The 17,061-nt window shown below is 33.4% G+C and overlaps 1 protein-coding gene across 1 annotated transcript; it reads left to right on the plus strand.

The window, feature by feature from the left end:
- Nucleotides 1-14,935: 14,935 nt before the first annotated feature.
- Nucleotides 14,936-16,558, plus strand: LOC142320020 (zinc finger Ran-binding domain-containing protein 2). Its single transcript, XM_075357703.1, has one exon. It carries the CDS (start codon nucleotides 15,171-15,173, stop codon nucleotides 15,801-15,803), a length of 633 nt encoding a protein of 210 aa, XP_075213818.1. The 5' UTR covers nucleotides 14,936-15,170; the 3' UTR covers nucleotides 15,804-16,558.
- The last annotated feature ends 503 nt before the right edge of the window (nucleotides 16,559-17,061 follow it).

Below are 17,061 nucleotides of genomic sequence, written 5' to 3' on the forward strand. Positions count from 1 at the left end.
ACTAACCCACTAACAACAGCTACAAGATGTAGATTACTAAAGCTCCAGTTTTATTTGGTTGACACGGCTTCTTTGAACTGTACATTTCTTACATATACATTTCACGGTTTGAAATTATTACTGCTACTGTTATCATAAACCGTGTTTTTTTTTTCACTTTTATTGCTATTTTTGCTTGTCCATTTGCTTTATAATTTTCACTGTTACTTGTATTACAGTAAATCAACTTTTCTTCTGAGCCGGTGACAAAATAGTTTACATTTCTCTTTTTGTATTTAACATTTTATTTTTTACATGCTGTTAACTGTTTACCTCATTGAATCATTTAGCACTCTAGAATGTTCCGGTGGGCTCTGGTAAAAACACCTTCGAATTTCTTCAGAGGAACTATCCCAGGGATGTGTGTACTAACAGATGAAAATCAAGAGTCGGCTACTGCAGAAAAGCCTCAAATGGAGCATCGGAGTTTTTTTTTTACGTGGTCGAAGAACCGCATTTACGGGCGCCTAAGCAGTGTCGGGCTCGCTAACAGGTTCCGCAAGATGTTAATAAATGTGTCCTGCGAACTACCGACGAATAAACCTCCACCTCTGGCACAGCTTAAAGAAGCAATACTTCAGGAAGGGGGAGATCGTCCACACACAGTCATACTCCACAATTGCTATGATACAATAAAATACAATACATCATAATATATACCAAAGTTCATACAACTAGATACATTCTTACAACAAGAAGCAGCGAAGACCTGCAGCATCAATACACACAATCATACAGTCATGATTAGGCACCCTCATGCACAATCTATATCTAACAAGTAACATAATGATACGATCAGTTGCAGTAGCAAAACCTAATACAATACTACAAGTACAGTGAAAAAACAGTAATAACATAATACACATGAATCATAAAGCAGGCAGAAAATCAATGATCCAGTATATCCACAATACATGATACAATGCATCATACTTACTGGGAGGCAATCATGAGACAAGGCAGAGTGTCCACGGTTTTATCATGTCTGGGTGACCCCCTCATGCACAGAGGACTCCCTAATCATTCAGTCGTGAACCTATTTGTCCTTGTGCCCTATGACGCCTCATCCTAGCATGTGGAGCATCGGAGTTTAGCTTGTTTCAAACATTTTTGTATGAGTATAAAAGATATAACGAAATTTAACAAACTTAAATCTAGGCGAGCAGATTCATTGTTCTATCTCTAATAGCTTTTCAAAGCTACTGATTTTTGGTTATATCCTACATACATCAGTTATTTGGATGAGTTTTATTCTAAAACCTGGCAAGGATAATCATAGAAATCTTAAGGTTTCAACTAATTTCTCCAGTCAAAATCCGTAATATGCCCACAACGCTTAAGCATTTTTCTATAGACTAGATACTTTGTTAAAGTGTTTGTTTTAGTTACTGTTTTAATAATTAACTTTAGAGTAAACATTTCAAGTTATTTCGGTTGGGATTGTTAATTTAACCTACACTCGCTAACCTCGACTATCTAATAATGATGTTTTGATTATTTAAATGAATAAAGAATTACTGAATTTATTATTTAAATACTCAAAACGTTATTGTGTTAATTAGTCAAGGTTAGCGAGCGTAGGTGGTTTGGTTAAATTATATTTATAAAATAAATAAATAAAAATGGGATCAAAATCCGTTTAACAAAGTACCTAGTCTATAGAAAAATGTTTAAGCGTTGTGGGCATATAACGGATTTTGACCATTTCTCCATCATAGTTCTTCTAACAGACACAATAGTTTATAGGAATCGTATAGTTATGGGATTTTACAATTCCTACTCATGACAGTGCTAATCAATTTTTAAAATCCTACGATGTAATGTTACTTCAGTTTATGTGCAGGATTTAAGAGTTTATTTCTTTCATGTACGCAGTTATGGGAGCTCTTCTTGATATATACAATCTGATGGCATTTAATAACCTCAATGAATCTACCTTCTAAGCAACTGAAGTTCATCGACTAGATACTACTACTTTTATGCATGGGCTTCTTAGTAGAATTGTTCAGGACTATTAAAGTTAAGGTAGAAATTTCAATACTCAAAAGAATATCAGGGTAGTATATCATCACCACTTTTTTGAAACCTTATAATATTGATATTTGGGAGACAGTTAAAGCATTGCCTTCACAAACAGACCACTTGGGTCTATTAAACATGCATAGAGATATTTTATAAATAAAAACAACTTAGATAATCATTTTTTTATTAATGACAGAAATAAAATAAATTATTTGAAAAATTATTATTTCAAAATGCCAATAAATCAACAGTTGATAAACAATGTGCAGTAGTGTATAAATCATTCTGTAAGAACGTTAATATAGTGAAGGTTTTCTGTGAATTTTAGTTTGAACGTGGTCGGTTTGCAACTGACATAATGCTGCACATATTTACAACAGAGGAATCCGCTGAAATGGTATTTATTTTGGGTGTGTAGTAGTAATGCTAAAGCTGCTACAGTAGAATATGAAATTCGTTTTTTGAATCACAGGATTCCAGATCCCAAGACAATAAGGGGATTTTCATAATCTTCAGGAAACAGGTTCACTACCTACTAATCATAGTACCAGCTACAAACAATCTGTCCAACATGACGCTTTATTGATGAAATTATTATCGATACAATCCAGGTGTCCGTACATGATGTCTTTCTAAGCGGATCGTAGTTTTGCATACGATGGTTTGGAGGACACTTAAACAAAACAAATTTTACCCTTATCATAAACAGCCAGTTCAACATGTACACGCAGGATATGGTCCACTTCGTTTGGTGTTCTGCAACTGGTGAAATACAAATCGACAACTCTACAACAATGTTCTGTTTTTTCTGATGAGAGAAATTTCACTCAAGATGGCGTCAACAACTTATCCAGTGAGCATACATGAGCAGAAGTAAATTCTCGTGAAATGGAGGAAGGCAATTTTCAACACCAATTTAGTGTTGGTGTGTGGTGCGGCCTTTTTTTCAATCAGCTGTTTGGACCGTTTATATTATCTGGGCACTTAAATACCGAGGTCTACTCACAATTTTTTCAAGAAGAATTACTGCAGTTGCTTGAAGATGTTCCTCTAGCGCAAAGCATAATTCCAGCACGATGGTACGCCTACACTTCTCTTGTGCCGTTTCCACTCACTTAAATCATCATTTCCCTGAGAAATGGATTGGTCATGGAGGTTCAAATTCCTGGCCATTAAGATCGCCAGATCTAACATCTTTAGAGTTTTGCATCTGGGGATGGATGAAAAACATTGTATACAAAACAAAAATACATTCTCGTGAGAAATTAATTGTTATCATTATGGATGTAGCTGAGCAACTTAAGAACAGCCCTGAAGAACTAAAAAGAGCAATAAAAGCAGTACAAAAGTATGCTAAGAAATCTATTGAAAATGTTGGGCTATTTATTATTTTTGAACATTTATTTATAACTGATACATATAATGCACTTTGGTCTAGTGCACTGTCTCCAAATAAAATTGGAATTTTTCTAAATTTTCTTTTACACCACTTTATTTTGAATTAAATTCTCTACAAGTTTTGTTTAAAAGTTTTATGTGTTTATTACCCATTTAACAAAGATATTGTACGGCAAACAAAAAAAGGGGATTTTATAATAAAGTAGGGTAAACTTTATTCGTTTTCACCCCAGATTTCTCTAAATCTACTACAGATATGGTTCTGGGACCTATAATGTTTGATATTTCAGGTCATACACCATAAGTAATCACTAATTCTGTCCCTTAATTAACGTCCTAAATATTTCAGTGCAATCTCATTTCACTGGGGTAGCTGAAATCCAAGCAAAATTTTTCACTAGCCGAGGCGAAATCTTTCACTTGCAAAAGAAGAATTTTAGGATATATGTTCAAATGAACTTTTTCCATTATTTTCAGGAGTAAATAGTTTATGAAAATCCCGGGAGAACTTTGTGATACAATCTGAATATGTTTTAATTTTTTGTTTAATGTCTTTTGTTAGTTTATGATATCATATCCTATGGTATATATCATTTAAATTAATCTTGTGTTGGCTGTTGACCTAGTGGTTGAAAATTACAACAATAATTAAAAATCTAATGTTTATATAAATATATATTATGTGAACTACATATTCCAAATATTAGTTGTACATTAACGATTAACATGGAGGTGTTATTAATGGTACTGACACAGCTATAAGTTATAGGGCAAATGATAGAAGTGAACTTTGTAAATTGATCCATGATGATCTCTGAAAGCTTAGCATGTGGTTTGAGTACAACCCTTTGCGACTGAATACAGAAAAGACAAAGTTAATCAGTTTTAAATTGAGGTCAAATTTAGACCATGTAGGAACCATTGGCCCTACAAATGCATAGAGATAGTTGTAAAGCTTGTGGTTACAATTGTAACTGGATCATTGCAACTGACTGTGTGAAATATTTGGGAATGACCATGGATCTTGGACTTACATGGGCAGCTCATATACAAAAATTAAACAAAGAACTAGTATTTTTTTTTTGTCTTCAGTCATTTGACTGGTTTGATTCAGCTCTCCAAGATTCCCTAACTAGTGTTAGTCGTTTCATTTCGGTATACCCCCAACATCCTGCATCCCTAACAATTTGTATTACATATTTTAAATGTTGCCTGCCCGTAGAATTTTTTCCTTCTACCTGATCCTCTAATATTAAAGCGACTATTCCAGGATGCCTTAATATGTGGCCTATAAGTCTGTCTCTTCTTTTAACTATAGTTTTCCAAATGCTTCTTTCTTTATAGATTTGCCACAACACTTCTTCATTTATCACTTTATCCACCCATCTGATTTTTAACATTCTTCTATAGCAACACATTTCAAAAGCTTCTAATCTTTTCTTCTCAGGTACTCCGATCATCCAAGTTTCACTTCCATATAAAGTGAAGCTTCAAACATATACTTTCAAAAATCTTTTCCTGACATTTAAATTAATTTTTGATGTAAACAAATTATATTTCTGACTGAAAGCTCGTTTCGCCTGTGCTATTCGACATTCTATATCGCTCCTGCTTCATCCATCTTTAGTAATTCTACTTCCCAAATAACAAAATTCTTCTACCTCCATAATCTTTTCTCTTCCTATTTTCACATTCAGTGGTCCATCTTCATTATTTCTACTATGTTTCATTACTTTTGTTTTGTTCTTGTTTATTTTCATGCGATAGTTCTTGCGTAGGACTTCATCTATGCCATTCATTGTTTCTTCTAAATCCTTTTTATTCTCGGCTAGAATTACTATATCATCAGCAAATTGTAGCATCTTTATCTTTTCACCTTGTACTGTTACTCCGAATCTAAATTGTTCTTTAACATCATTAACTGCTAGTTCCATGTAAAGATTAAAAAGTAACGGAGATAGGGAACATCCTTGTCGGACTCCCTTTCTTATATTCTTCAATTATTACTGTTGCTGTTTGGTTCCTGTACATGTTAGCAATTGTTCTTCTATCTCTGTATTTGAACCCTAATTTTTTTTAAATGCTGAACATTTTATTCCAATCTACGTTATCGAATGCCTTTTCTAGGTCTATAAACGCCAAGTATGTTGGTTTGTTTTTCTTTAATCTTCCTTCTACTATTAATCTGAGGCCTAAAATTGCTTTCCTTGTCCCTATACTTTTCCTGAAACCAAATTGGTTTTCTCCTAACACTTCTTTCACTCTCCTCTCAATTCTTCTGTATAGAATTCTAGTTAAGATTTTTGATGCATGACTAGTTAAACTAATTGTTCTGTATTCTTCACATTTATCTGCCCCTGCTTTCTTTGGTATCATGACTATAACACTTTTTTTGAAGTCTGATGGAAATTCCCCTTTTTCATAAATATTACACACCAGTTTGTATAATCTATCAATCGCTTCCTCACCTGCACTGCGCAGTAATTCTACAGGTATTCCATCTATTCCAGGAGCCTTTCTGCCATTTAAATCTTTTAATGCTCTCTTAAATTCAGATCTCAGTATTGTTTCTCCCATTTCATCCTCCTCAACTTCCTCTTCTTCCTCTATAACACCATTTTCTAATTCATTTCCTCCGTATAACTCTTCAATATATTCCACCCATCTATCACCTTTACCTTTCGTATTATATATTGGTGTACCATCTTTGTTTAACACATTATTAGATTTTAATTTATGTACCCCCAAAATTTTCCTTAACTTTCCTGTATGCTCCGTCTATTTTACCAATGTTCATTTCTCTTTCCACTTCTGAACACTTTTCTTTAATCCACTTCTCTTTCGCTAGTTTGCACTTCCTGTTTATAGCATTTCTTAATTGCCGATAGTTCCTTTTACTTTCTTCATCACTAGCATTCTTATATTTTCTACGTTCATCCATCAGCTGCAATATATCGTCTGAAACCCAAGGTTTTCTACCAGTTCTCTTTACTCCGCCTAAGTTCGCTTCTGCTGATTTAAGAATTTCCTTTTTAACATTCTCCCATTCTACTTCTACATTTTCTACCTTATCTTTTTTACTCAGACCTCTTGCGATGTCCTCCTCAAAAATCTTCTTTACCTCCTCTTCCTCAAGCTTCTCTAAATTCCACCGATTCATCTGACACCTTTTCTTCAGGTTTTTAAACCCCAATCTACATTTCATTATCACCAAATTATGGTCACCATCAATGTCTGCTCCAGGGTAAGTTTTGCAGTCAACGAGTTGATTTCTAAATCTTTGCTTAACCATGATATAATCTATCTGATACCTTGCAGTATCGCCTGGCTTTTCCCAAGTGTATATTCTTCTATTATGATTTTTAAATTGGGTGTTGGCAATTACTAAATTATACTTCGTGCCAAACTCTATAAGTCGGTCCCCTCTTTCATTCCTTTTGCCCAACCCGTATTCACCCACTATATTTCCTTCCATGCCTTTTCCAATGCTTGCATTCCAATCTCCAACTATTATTAAATTTTCATCTCCTTTTACGTGTTTAATTGCTTCATCAATCTCTTTGTATACACACTCTACCTCATCGTCATCATGGGCGCTTGTAGGCATATAGACGTTAACAATCGTTGTCGGTTTAGGTTTTGATTTTATCCTTATTACAATGATTCTATCGCTATGCGTTTTGAAATACTCTACTCTCTTCCCTATCGTCTTGTTCATTATGAAACCTACCCCTGCCTGCCCATTATTATTATTACAATTATTAGATTTAATCTAATAATCTAATCCATTACAATTATTAGATTTAATCTAATGATTTAATAATAGTCTATTATTATTATTATTACTTAAATATTTTAAAATGTAGTTATTAGGTTTGTATGTTTTCTTATATTTATCTTTATTGTAAACATCAATAATTTTTTTCTGTGATCTTATTTGTATATGTGAGTTGTTCAAAATAGTTATTAGTAATTTCTTTATTATTATTCTTCTAAAAAGTTATAAAACTCTTTTGATGTTTGGTTATTTGTTTTTTATAAATTTTTTCAACAATTTGATTATCAAAGCCATTAGAAACTGCCATTTGTTTTTTCTTATTTTGTTTTTGAGTTTATCTGGGTTATTTTTTGTATATTGCAATGGTCTAAAAATTAAATTTTAATATGTGCCAATTTTGTGTGACCATAGATGATTTAGATTCTTTGTGTATAATGGTGCATTATGTGGTTGGTTTCCTATAACAGCTGTTTCTATAATGTATCTCTGTTTATTTCAATTTTAGTGTCCAAAAAGTGTATTCCTGTTAATTTCCATTTCAAACGTGAACTTTAAGTATTTATTATTGTTATTAATTATATTTAAAGCTGTCATATGTAGCTGGATTGTGTATGACCAATTTATCATCCACATATCTTATGCACAACAATATTTGATGCTTGTTCAAAATGTCATTAATTATGATGTTTTCAAAATGTAAGAAAATTTTCAGAAAATTGCTACAAGAAAATTTTGTCTGGTATTTTGGTGTTAAAATATTTGAAACTTCTATTGTTATGGAATTATGATGGCATGAAGGTTTGTTGGCATAGGCTGGATGTTAATTCTTATTGTAAGTAATAAGTATGAGTATTATATTTACTTTTGTCATAGGCAGCACCCTAGCATCCTTTTACAGCATTCTCATTGCATTTACAGCATTTTCTTTTTACTAGCATTCCCATTGCAGCATCTTAATAATTATTTATTATTAAACAAATTAAATTAACTATTTATTAAAATCACGTTTTAATAAATAATCTTTCATCTTAATGTAACCTATGATTAACTCTCCAGATTACATAATGAATCTATAATTAAATAACTGTGATCTGTTAGGTTGAGAATGTACCTGATGCATGGAAAAGTTAGCCTTCAACCTAATAACAAATACCTCATTTGAATTTTGAAAATCAGACAATTATTGTTTGCAGAGATATTATAAGAGCACCCCATTGTATCTCCCAAAACAGTGCCTCAGGGCCACCCTATTTGTTACCAGTTGATGATGATGGTTGGTCCAGCCTCCCATGAGGTGCTCGCATACCTCACCATTTAGCCTCACATGCAATCCCCATGGGAAGTCAATTATTGTAAAACAGAATTTAAAAAAAAAATTATTTAATATTATTTTATTTAACGAAAATTTAATTCTATTTTCATTTTTGTAATAAGAGGTATATTCATAAAGTAAGGATCGTCGGCTTATATTTAAATATTAGCGAGTCTGAACACAGTTTAACCCACACACAGGGCCATCTATTAGCTGTTATGAAATTACGAAGCCACTGCAGTTGTTTTGATTCAATTGCAATTTGCCTGCCACTGAATGCGAGTCGCAATGACCACGACTATCGTTTTTCCCGCCGGTTGTAACGTGCGCGCTGTGATTCATTTTTGTGTGTACAAAAGGATTTTATCTGCTGAAATTCATCGGGAGTTGTGCCTAGTGAATGGACTTACAGTAATGAGTGAAGGAGAGGTTAGACATTGGAGTCGAGACTTTAAAAATCGCCGCACAAATGTGTATGACAAAGAGCAAAGTGGCATGCCTAGTATTCAGACCGACGAAATCGAAACAAGTGAACCAAAAACTGCGATGTGATCGGCGATTGACGATTAGTGCTCTGGCTGATGAATTTCCTACTGTTGGACGCACCTCTATCTACACGATTGTCACAGAAAAGCTCGGATATCACAAATTCTTTGCAAGATGGGTACCGAAATGCTCACCGATCAACACCAAGAGCAAAGAATGTGGAGTGGACGAGCGTTTATGGAACACTATCGACAAGATAGTGATTTGTTTTCTCCCATTGTTACAGGCGACGAAACGTGGATATCCTACACCAACAAAATTGAAACAATAGTCAATGTAGTGGCGCCATTCAAGTTCCCCAAAACCGAAAAAGTTTAAGTAATCTCCGTACTCGAGTTGAAAAATGTTCGCTACCGTTTTTCGGGACGAAAAGGGCGTCATTTTGGTTGATTTCATGGAACGTGGATCAATGATTACAGCGATGTGTGTTGCGAAACGCTCACCAAACTGAGACGTGCGATCAAAAATCAACGACGCAGGAAACTGTTGCCCGGCATAATCCTCCTTCAAGACAAAGCGCGTTCTCACACCGCTGTCTTAACCAAGAAGAAGATTCAAGACTTTCGTTGGGAACTTTTTGACCACTCTCCAAACAGTCCCGACCTTGCACCTAGCGACTACTTCCTCTTCTTGCATTTGAAAAAGTGGCTTGGTGGACAAGGATTTGAAAACAAGGAACTCAAGACTGCCGTTGTCAACTGGTTCAATTCCCAGGCGGCGAACTTCTATGTAGGGGTTAAAGAAAATTTTTTTTTTTTTTTTTTTTTTTATTTAACCTTCCGGTCCACCGATAGGTATTGCTTCAGAGGATGAGATGAATGATTTGTAGCGTGTGTGAAAATGCCATGCCTGACCGGGATTCGAACCCGAGACCTCCGGATAAAAGGCCGAGACGCTACCACTCGCGCCACGGTGGCCGGCAGGTTAAATAAACTGGTGCAGCGTTACAAAAAGAGCTTAGAACTGAATTTATGTGGAAAAGTGAAGTAGTTATGTAGTAAACTAAAACTGTAAGTATAAACCTTTTCTCACGAGTTTAAGATTAAAATCTTTTTTAATGACCAAATGGCCCCTACTTTATGAATATGCATCGTATTATTTATTCCATTGATTCAAATCATTCAGTTCAAACCCAGCTCACACAGTGATAGAAACTCACAGTTCATTAATTCACTTCATTAAAGTTTGTGCTTCAACCGGCAAATCCCCATTACTAAATTTTTTTTGATATGAAATATATCCTCCTCTATGAATCATGAGACCTTGCCGTTGGTGAGGGGGCTTGAGTGCTCAGGGATACAGAGTAGCTGGACCGAAGGTGCAACCATATCGTAGAGGTATCTGTTGAGAGCCAGACTAAGGAATGATTCCTGAAAGAGGGCAGCAGCTCTTTCAGTAGTTGTTAGGGGCGTGAGTCAGGACGACTTAAACGGCCGTATCAACATCACTCAGTCCTCTGAGTACTGCGCAGCTGAAAGCAATGGAAAACTACAGCTGCTTTTTTTCCAAGAAAATGTGGCTCTCTGCATTTTCACATAGCAATAACGGAGGCGCCTTCCTTGGTAAAATATTCCGGAGGTAAAATAGTCCCCAGTTTGGATCTCCGGGTGGGGACTACTAAGGAAGGGGTCACCAGAAAATTAAAAAATAACATTCTACGAGTCGGAGCGTGGAATGTTAGAAGCTTAAAAAAGGTTGGTAGGCTAGAAAATTTAAAAAGGGAAATGGGTAGGACAAACGTGGATATAGTAGGAATTAGTGAGGTTCGGTGGGAAGAGGAAGGCGACTTTTGGTCAGGTGATTTTAGAGTAATTAACTCAGCGTCAAATAATGGGCAGGCAGGAGTAGGTTTCGTGATGAACAAGAAGATAGGGAGGAGAGTGGAGTATTTCAAAACGCATAGCAATAGAATCATTGTAATAAGGATAAAATCAAAACCTAAACCGACAACGATTGTTAATGTTTATATACCTACAAGCGCCCACGATGATGATGAGGTAGAGTGTGTATACGAAGAGATTGATGAAGCAATTAAACACGTAAAAGGAGATGAAAATTTAATAATAGTTGGAGATTGGAATGCAAGCATTGGAAAAGGCAAGGAAGGAAATATAGTGGGTGAATACAGGCTGGGCAAAAGGAATGAAACAGGGGACCGACTTATAGAGTTTTGCACGAAGTATAATTTAGTAATTGCCAACACCCAATTTAAAAATCATAATAGAAGAATATACACTTGGAAAAAGCCAGGCGATACTGCAAGGTATCAGATAGATTATATCATGGTTAAGCAAAGATTTAGAAATCAACTCGTTGACTGCAAAACTTACCCTGGAGCAGACATTGATAGCGACCATAATTTGGTGATAATGAAATGTAGATTGGGGTTTAAAAACCTGAAGAAAAGTTGTCAGATGAATCGGTGGAATTTAGAGAAGCTTGAGGAAGAGGAGGTAAAGAAGATTTTTGAGGAGGACATCGCAAGAGGTCTGAGTAAAAAAGATAAGGTAAAAAATGTAGAAGAAGAATGGGAGAATGTTAAAAAGGAAATTCTTAAATCAGCAGAAGCAAACTTAGGCGGAATAAAGAGAACTGGTAGAAAACCTTGGGTTTCAGACGATATATTGCAGCTGATGGATGAACGTAGAAAATATAAGAATGCTAATGATGAAGAAAGTAAAAGGAACTATCGGCAATTAAGAAATGCTATAAATAGGAAGTGCAAACTGGCGAAAGAAGAGTGGATTAAAGAAAAGTGTTCAGAAGTGGAAAGAGAAATGAACATTGGTAAAATAGACGGAGCATACAGGAAAGTTAAGGAAAATTTTGGGGGTACATAAATTAAAATCTAATAATGTGTTAAACAAAGGTACACCAATATATAATACGAAAGGTAAAGTCGATAGATGGGTGGAATATATTGAAGAGTTATACGGAGGAAATGAATTAGAAAATGGTGTTATAGAGGAAGAAGAGGAAGTTGAGGAGGATGAAATGGGAGAAACAATACTGAGATCTGAATTTAAGAGAGCATTAAAAGATTTAAATGGCAGAAAGGCTCCTGGAATAGACGGAATACCTGTAGAATTACTGCGCAGTGCAGGTGAGGAAGCGATTGCTAGATTATACAAACTGGTGTGTAATATTTATGAAAAAGGGGAATTTCCGTCAGACTTCAAAAAAAGTGTTATAGTTATGATACCAAAGAAAGCAGGGGCAGATAAATGTGAAGAATATAGAACAATTAGTTTAACTAGTCATGCATCAAAAATCTTAACTAGAATTTTATACAGAAGAATTGAGAGGAGAGTGGAAGAAGTGTTAGGAGAAGACCAATTTGGTTTCAGGAAAAGTATAGGGACAAGGGAAGCAATTTTAGGCCTCATATTAATAGTAGAAGGAAGATTAAAGAAAAACAAACCAACATACTTGGCGTTTATAGACCTAGAAAAGGCATTCGATAACGTAGATTGGAATAAAATGTTCAGCATTTAAAAAAAATTAGGGTTCAAATACAGAGATAGAAGAACAATTGCTAACATGTACAGGAACCAAACAGCAACAATAACAATTGAAGAACATAAGAAAGAAGCCCTAATAAGAAAGGGAGTCCGACAAGGATGTTCCCTATCTCCGTTAATTTTTAATCTTTACATGGAACTAGCAGTTAATGATGTTAAAGAACAATTCAGATTCGGAGTAACAGTACAAGGTGAAAAGATAAAGATGCTACGATTTGCTGATGATAGTAATTCTAGCCGAGAGTAAAAAGGATTTAGAAGAAACAATGAACGGCATAGATGAAGTCCTACGCAAGAACTATCGCATGAAAATAAACAAGAACAAAACAAAAGTAATGAAATGTAGTAGAAATAACAAAGATGGACCACTGAATGTGAAAATAGGACGAGAAAAGATTATGGAGGTAGAAGAATTTTGTTATTTGGGAAGTAAAATTACTAAAGATGGACGAAGCAGGAGTGATATAAAATGCCGAATAGCACAAGCTAAACGAGCCTTCAGTAAGAAATATAATTTGTTTACATCAAAAATTAATTTAAATCTCAGGAAAAGTTTTTTGAAAGTGTATGTTTGGAGTGTCGCTTTATATGGAAGTGAAACTTGGACAATCGGAGTATCTGAGAAGAAAAGATTAGAAGCTTTTGGAATGTGGTGCTATAGGAGAATGTTAAAAATCAGATGGGTGGATAAAGTGACAAATGAAGAGGTATTGCGGCAAATAGATGAAGAAAGAAGCATTTGGAAAAATATAGTTAAAAGAATAGACAGACTTATAGGCCACATACTAAAGCATCCTGGAATAATCGCTTTAATATTGGAAGGACAGGTAGAAGGGAACAATTGTGTAGGCAGGCCACATTTGGAGTATGTAAAACAAATTGTTGGGGATGTAGGATGTAGAGGGTATACTGAAATGAAACGACTAGCACTAGATAGGGAATCTTGGAGAGCTGCATCAAACCAGTCAAATGACTGAAGACAAAAAAAAAAATTTAATATATCTAATCGAGCTGTTTTTTTTTTTTATCCCACACAAACAAAAATTCTCTTCTTCCTCCTTATATAATAATATAGATATAAATTTTGATTGTTTCTTTATAGTGATATGGGCTGTGCCCATATAATAAAATGCCATTATAAGGTTAGAAAATCTTTCTTATATTTTTTGATAAAAAGATTATTAATAAAACAACAGTTTTTACAATAGATTTGTTTATAAAAATCATAATTATGCAGAGTGATTAGAAAATGCATGGCAATAATTCAGGAGCTAACCTGGGACATTAATATAAAGAAAGGGTCCCTAAATATGTATGTCAGGAAAAGCTTTGTTTTCAAGTTACAGCTAGCAAACTGCTTTACCCTGATTTCTGGTTCATGGGTAAACTAAACACATATTGAGTGGCTTTGCATCCAAATTAAACCAAAGTTTGGTGGTTTTATCTGTTTTTGAGTAACAGTTTGAATAAAATAATTTTCAGAAATGTATCAATAATAATTTTCCAGAAAACTGTGCAAATCACAAATAGTTGAACTGAAAAAAATCCTGATGTGATTTATGGAATGTATTGATCAGTGTAAAAGTTAAATCTGGGTTTTTGGATAATGTACTTCAGGGTTCTGTCCCTCTTTTGATAAAATAACATTATAAATACTATGTGATACATACAGTTTCTTTAATTGACACTTTACTGCCTCTGTGAATAATTAATTACGAATTGGCAACTAAAGAAAGGCATTAATTTAAGAATATCCGCCAAAAACCATATACAAAAAAATAAAACTGGAGCTTCAGTTATATGCAAGGGTGAGACAAGGTTTGCCAACACCATTTAGAGTTATTTTACAACAAATCTGTTAACGTCTTAAAAATTACAATAAAGAAAATATTTTTTTATAACCTAACGTAATAAAAAATTTTGTGTTATGAATAATATAAAATGATTTTGATTGTTTTTTTTCAATAAAACTGTACTGTAGACCAGTTAATTTGTTTTAATTAAATTTATTAAATTGAAATTATGCATTATGATAAATAAATTGAAATTAGATGGTTAAATACGATTTAAGCTTCTAATAAATTAATGTAAAATTAAGGAGAGATGACAGCACTAATAAAATAGCATATAAGTAATATGAGTGAACGCTAGACTTAAGTTATAAATTCCTATTAAAAAAAAAAAAAAAATAATAATAATATTACCAATTATCTCAAAATTAAAATTTGTGTAGAAATCATTTCTTAATTAGAAATAAAGAAATTCCTTTTCTCAACATCGGCATTGCAGCGCATCTTTGAACTACCGGTTCGGTCGGTATACAGATGGCGTGTGATCATCTGTTTCGATGGATGTTTTCGTACGTTAATGGTTGTTGTCAGAAATTTTTAGTGTTTTAATTGATTTTTAGCAAAATTTACGGTAAATTTTCATATTTATCTGATGATATTTTAAATCAAGTGTTATTATTTAGTGCATATTATCTATTCTAACTCAATAAATTTTGGCTTACTGCTTTTGCGGGTAGGCTTAAAACTAAATCGTTAATCCAGCCATGGACCAAGTTGGATTTGTAAATACTACTCGATTTAGAATGGGAGAAGGAGACTGGTATTGTCCTGATCCCATGTGTAAAAATATAAACTTTGCTAGACGGGATAAGTGTAATCGTTGTGGTAAAGAGAAAAGTGAGAGTAGTCAAAAAAAGAAACTGGGACAAGAAATTGGAAAAGCAGCTGCGGAAAAAAGCCGTGGTCTTTTTAGTGCTGATGATTGGCAATGTAACAAGTGTGGAAATGTAAACTGGGCACGCAGACAGCAGTGCAATATGTGTAATGCACCAAAGTTTGGGGAAGTAGAAGAAAGAACTGGGTATGGTGGAGGTTATAATGAAAGAGGCGTTGTAGAGTACATTAAAAGAGATGAATCTGATGATGAATATGATGAGTTTGGACGCAGAAAGAAGAAGAAAGGTGATTCTAACCTGAAGAATGAGGATGATGATGAGGAAGAAGAAGATGATGATGACGATGATGATGATGGAGATCTTTCAAAGTATGATCTCAGTGATTGGGGTGATGATAACTCTGGTGGAAGTAAACAAAAGGAGAAAGATAGAAATGAGAGAACGAACAGGAGTATTGATGGAGAAAAGAGAAATCGTTCCCGTTCCAGATCTCCTCATTGAAATTAGATGATGTTAATTTGCTAAGTACATGTTTACAGTAATGCATTATTCTGTATGATTATTTAATGCAGTGTGGTTGTTTGGATTGTAATAATCACTGTAACTATAGGCTGCCAAAAATAATTTTTACCGATACAGTTTGGTTTGAAGACTTGGAACCATGTAACTTGATTGCTTTTAATCAGTTCATTTATCAATTTTATGTTTTTAAAACTTGTATATAAAATATGTATATGGAGCAATTTATTTCAATGAAATTGGTGATTTTATGGACAATTATTGAGTATAATATTATATTGATGAGATTTTTATTTTATTTAGCAGTTTGATTGAGTTTATTTTAGCTTATTTATCATACAATATATACTTAGAAATTTTACCGATTAAATTTTATCGTATTTGAATGTAGGTATTTTTTTTTGTAGAATTAGAAGTATTAGGGAGTATCACTTGATTTACATTAAGTTGAGAGTTTTTTTAGGCAGGTTGAAGAAAACCTTCAATTATTATTTCGCACTTTTACATTTTATTATAACCCATACATCATATGTTTAATCTAAAAAAGTTTTTTTTTAAAATTTTATTAGCTCTAAACAAAATGCAGTTTAATCCATTTATTTTATTGGCTCTTTTGGCATTTATTTAAAGTAATTGTTGAAATGTTAATTTTATGTACTAGAACCTAGTGTAGTATATAAATATTATTCTTTTGTCTTATGGCTTTATAAATAATATTTTTTACTTTGAATTTCTTATATGTGCTCTTGTTTTATTACTTATCCAATATCTAATAAAAACGCTAAAATATTGATCTTAGATATAGAGTAAGTCTTTCAAATTATGTAATCGTACAGCTGTTGGAAATTTTTTAAATATTACGTAGATGTTATTTTAATTAGTAGGTTACCATACCATTTATATAAAACATTTTCATTTAATGGGTTTAACCAGTTTTCCTTAATGACAATCTTACTTGTGTTTTTAATAGTCTTTAGAAATTTTATTTTTTTTAATCAGATAATGTTTTTTTTTTGTTATCTATTCAATGTTTTTATTTATTATATGAAATGGAATCACTAGTCTTGTATTTTCCAGGATACTGTGATGTTATTACTTAATAAATCTTATAAAAGGTTTATTCTAAAAAATTATATAGTGGAACTATTATCTGTTATATAATGAATTTAGTAGTTTCTTATTAAATATATGTAAATGGTTTAAGAAGTTTTGTAAAAAAAAGCAGAGTTGTTAATTTTAA

The sequence above is a fragment of the Lycorma delicatula genome, chromosome 1, assembly GCF_047948215.1.
Source record: "Lycorma delicatula isolate Av1 chromosome 1, ASM4794821v1, whole genome shotgun sequence".
Classification (NCBI taxonomy): Eukaryota; Metazoa; Arthropoda; class Insecta; order Hemiptera; family Fulgoridae; genus Lycorma; species Lycorma delicatula.

Bases quoted from the DNA above. Each gene is read 5' to 3' on its own strand.
- LOC142320020 (XM_075357703.1), top strand. From the start codon at position 15,171: ATGGACCAAGTTGGATTTGTAAATACTACTCGATTTAGAATGGGAGAA.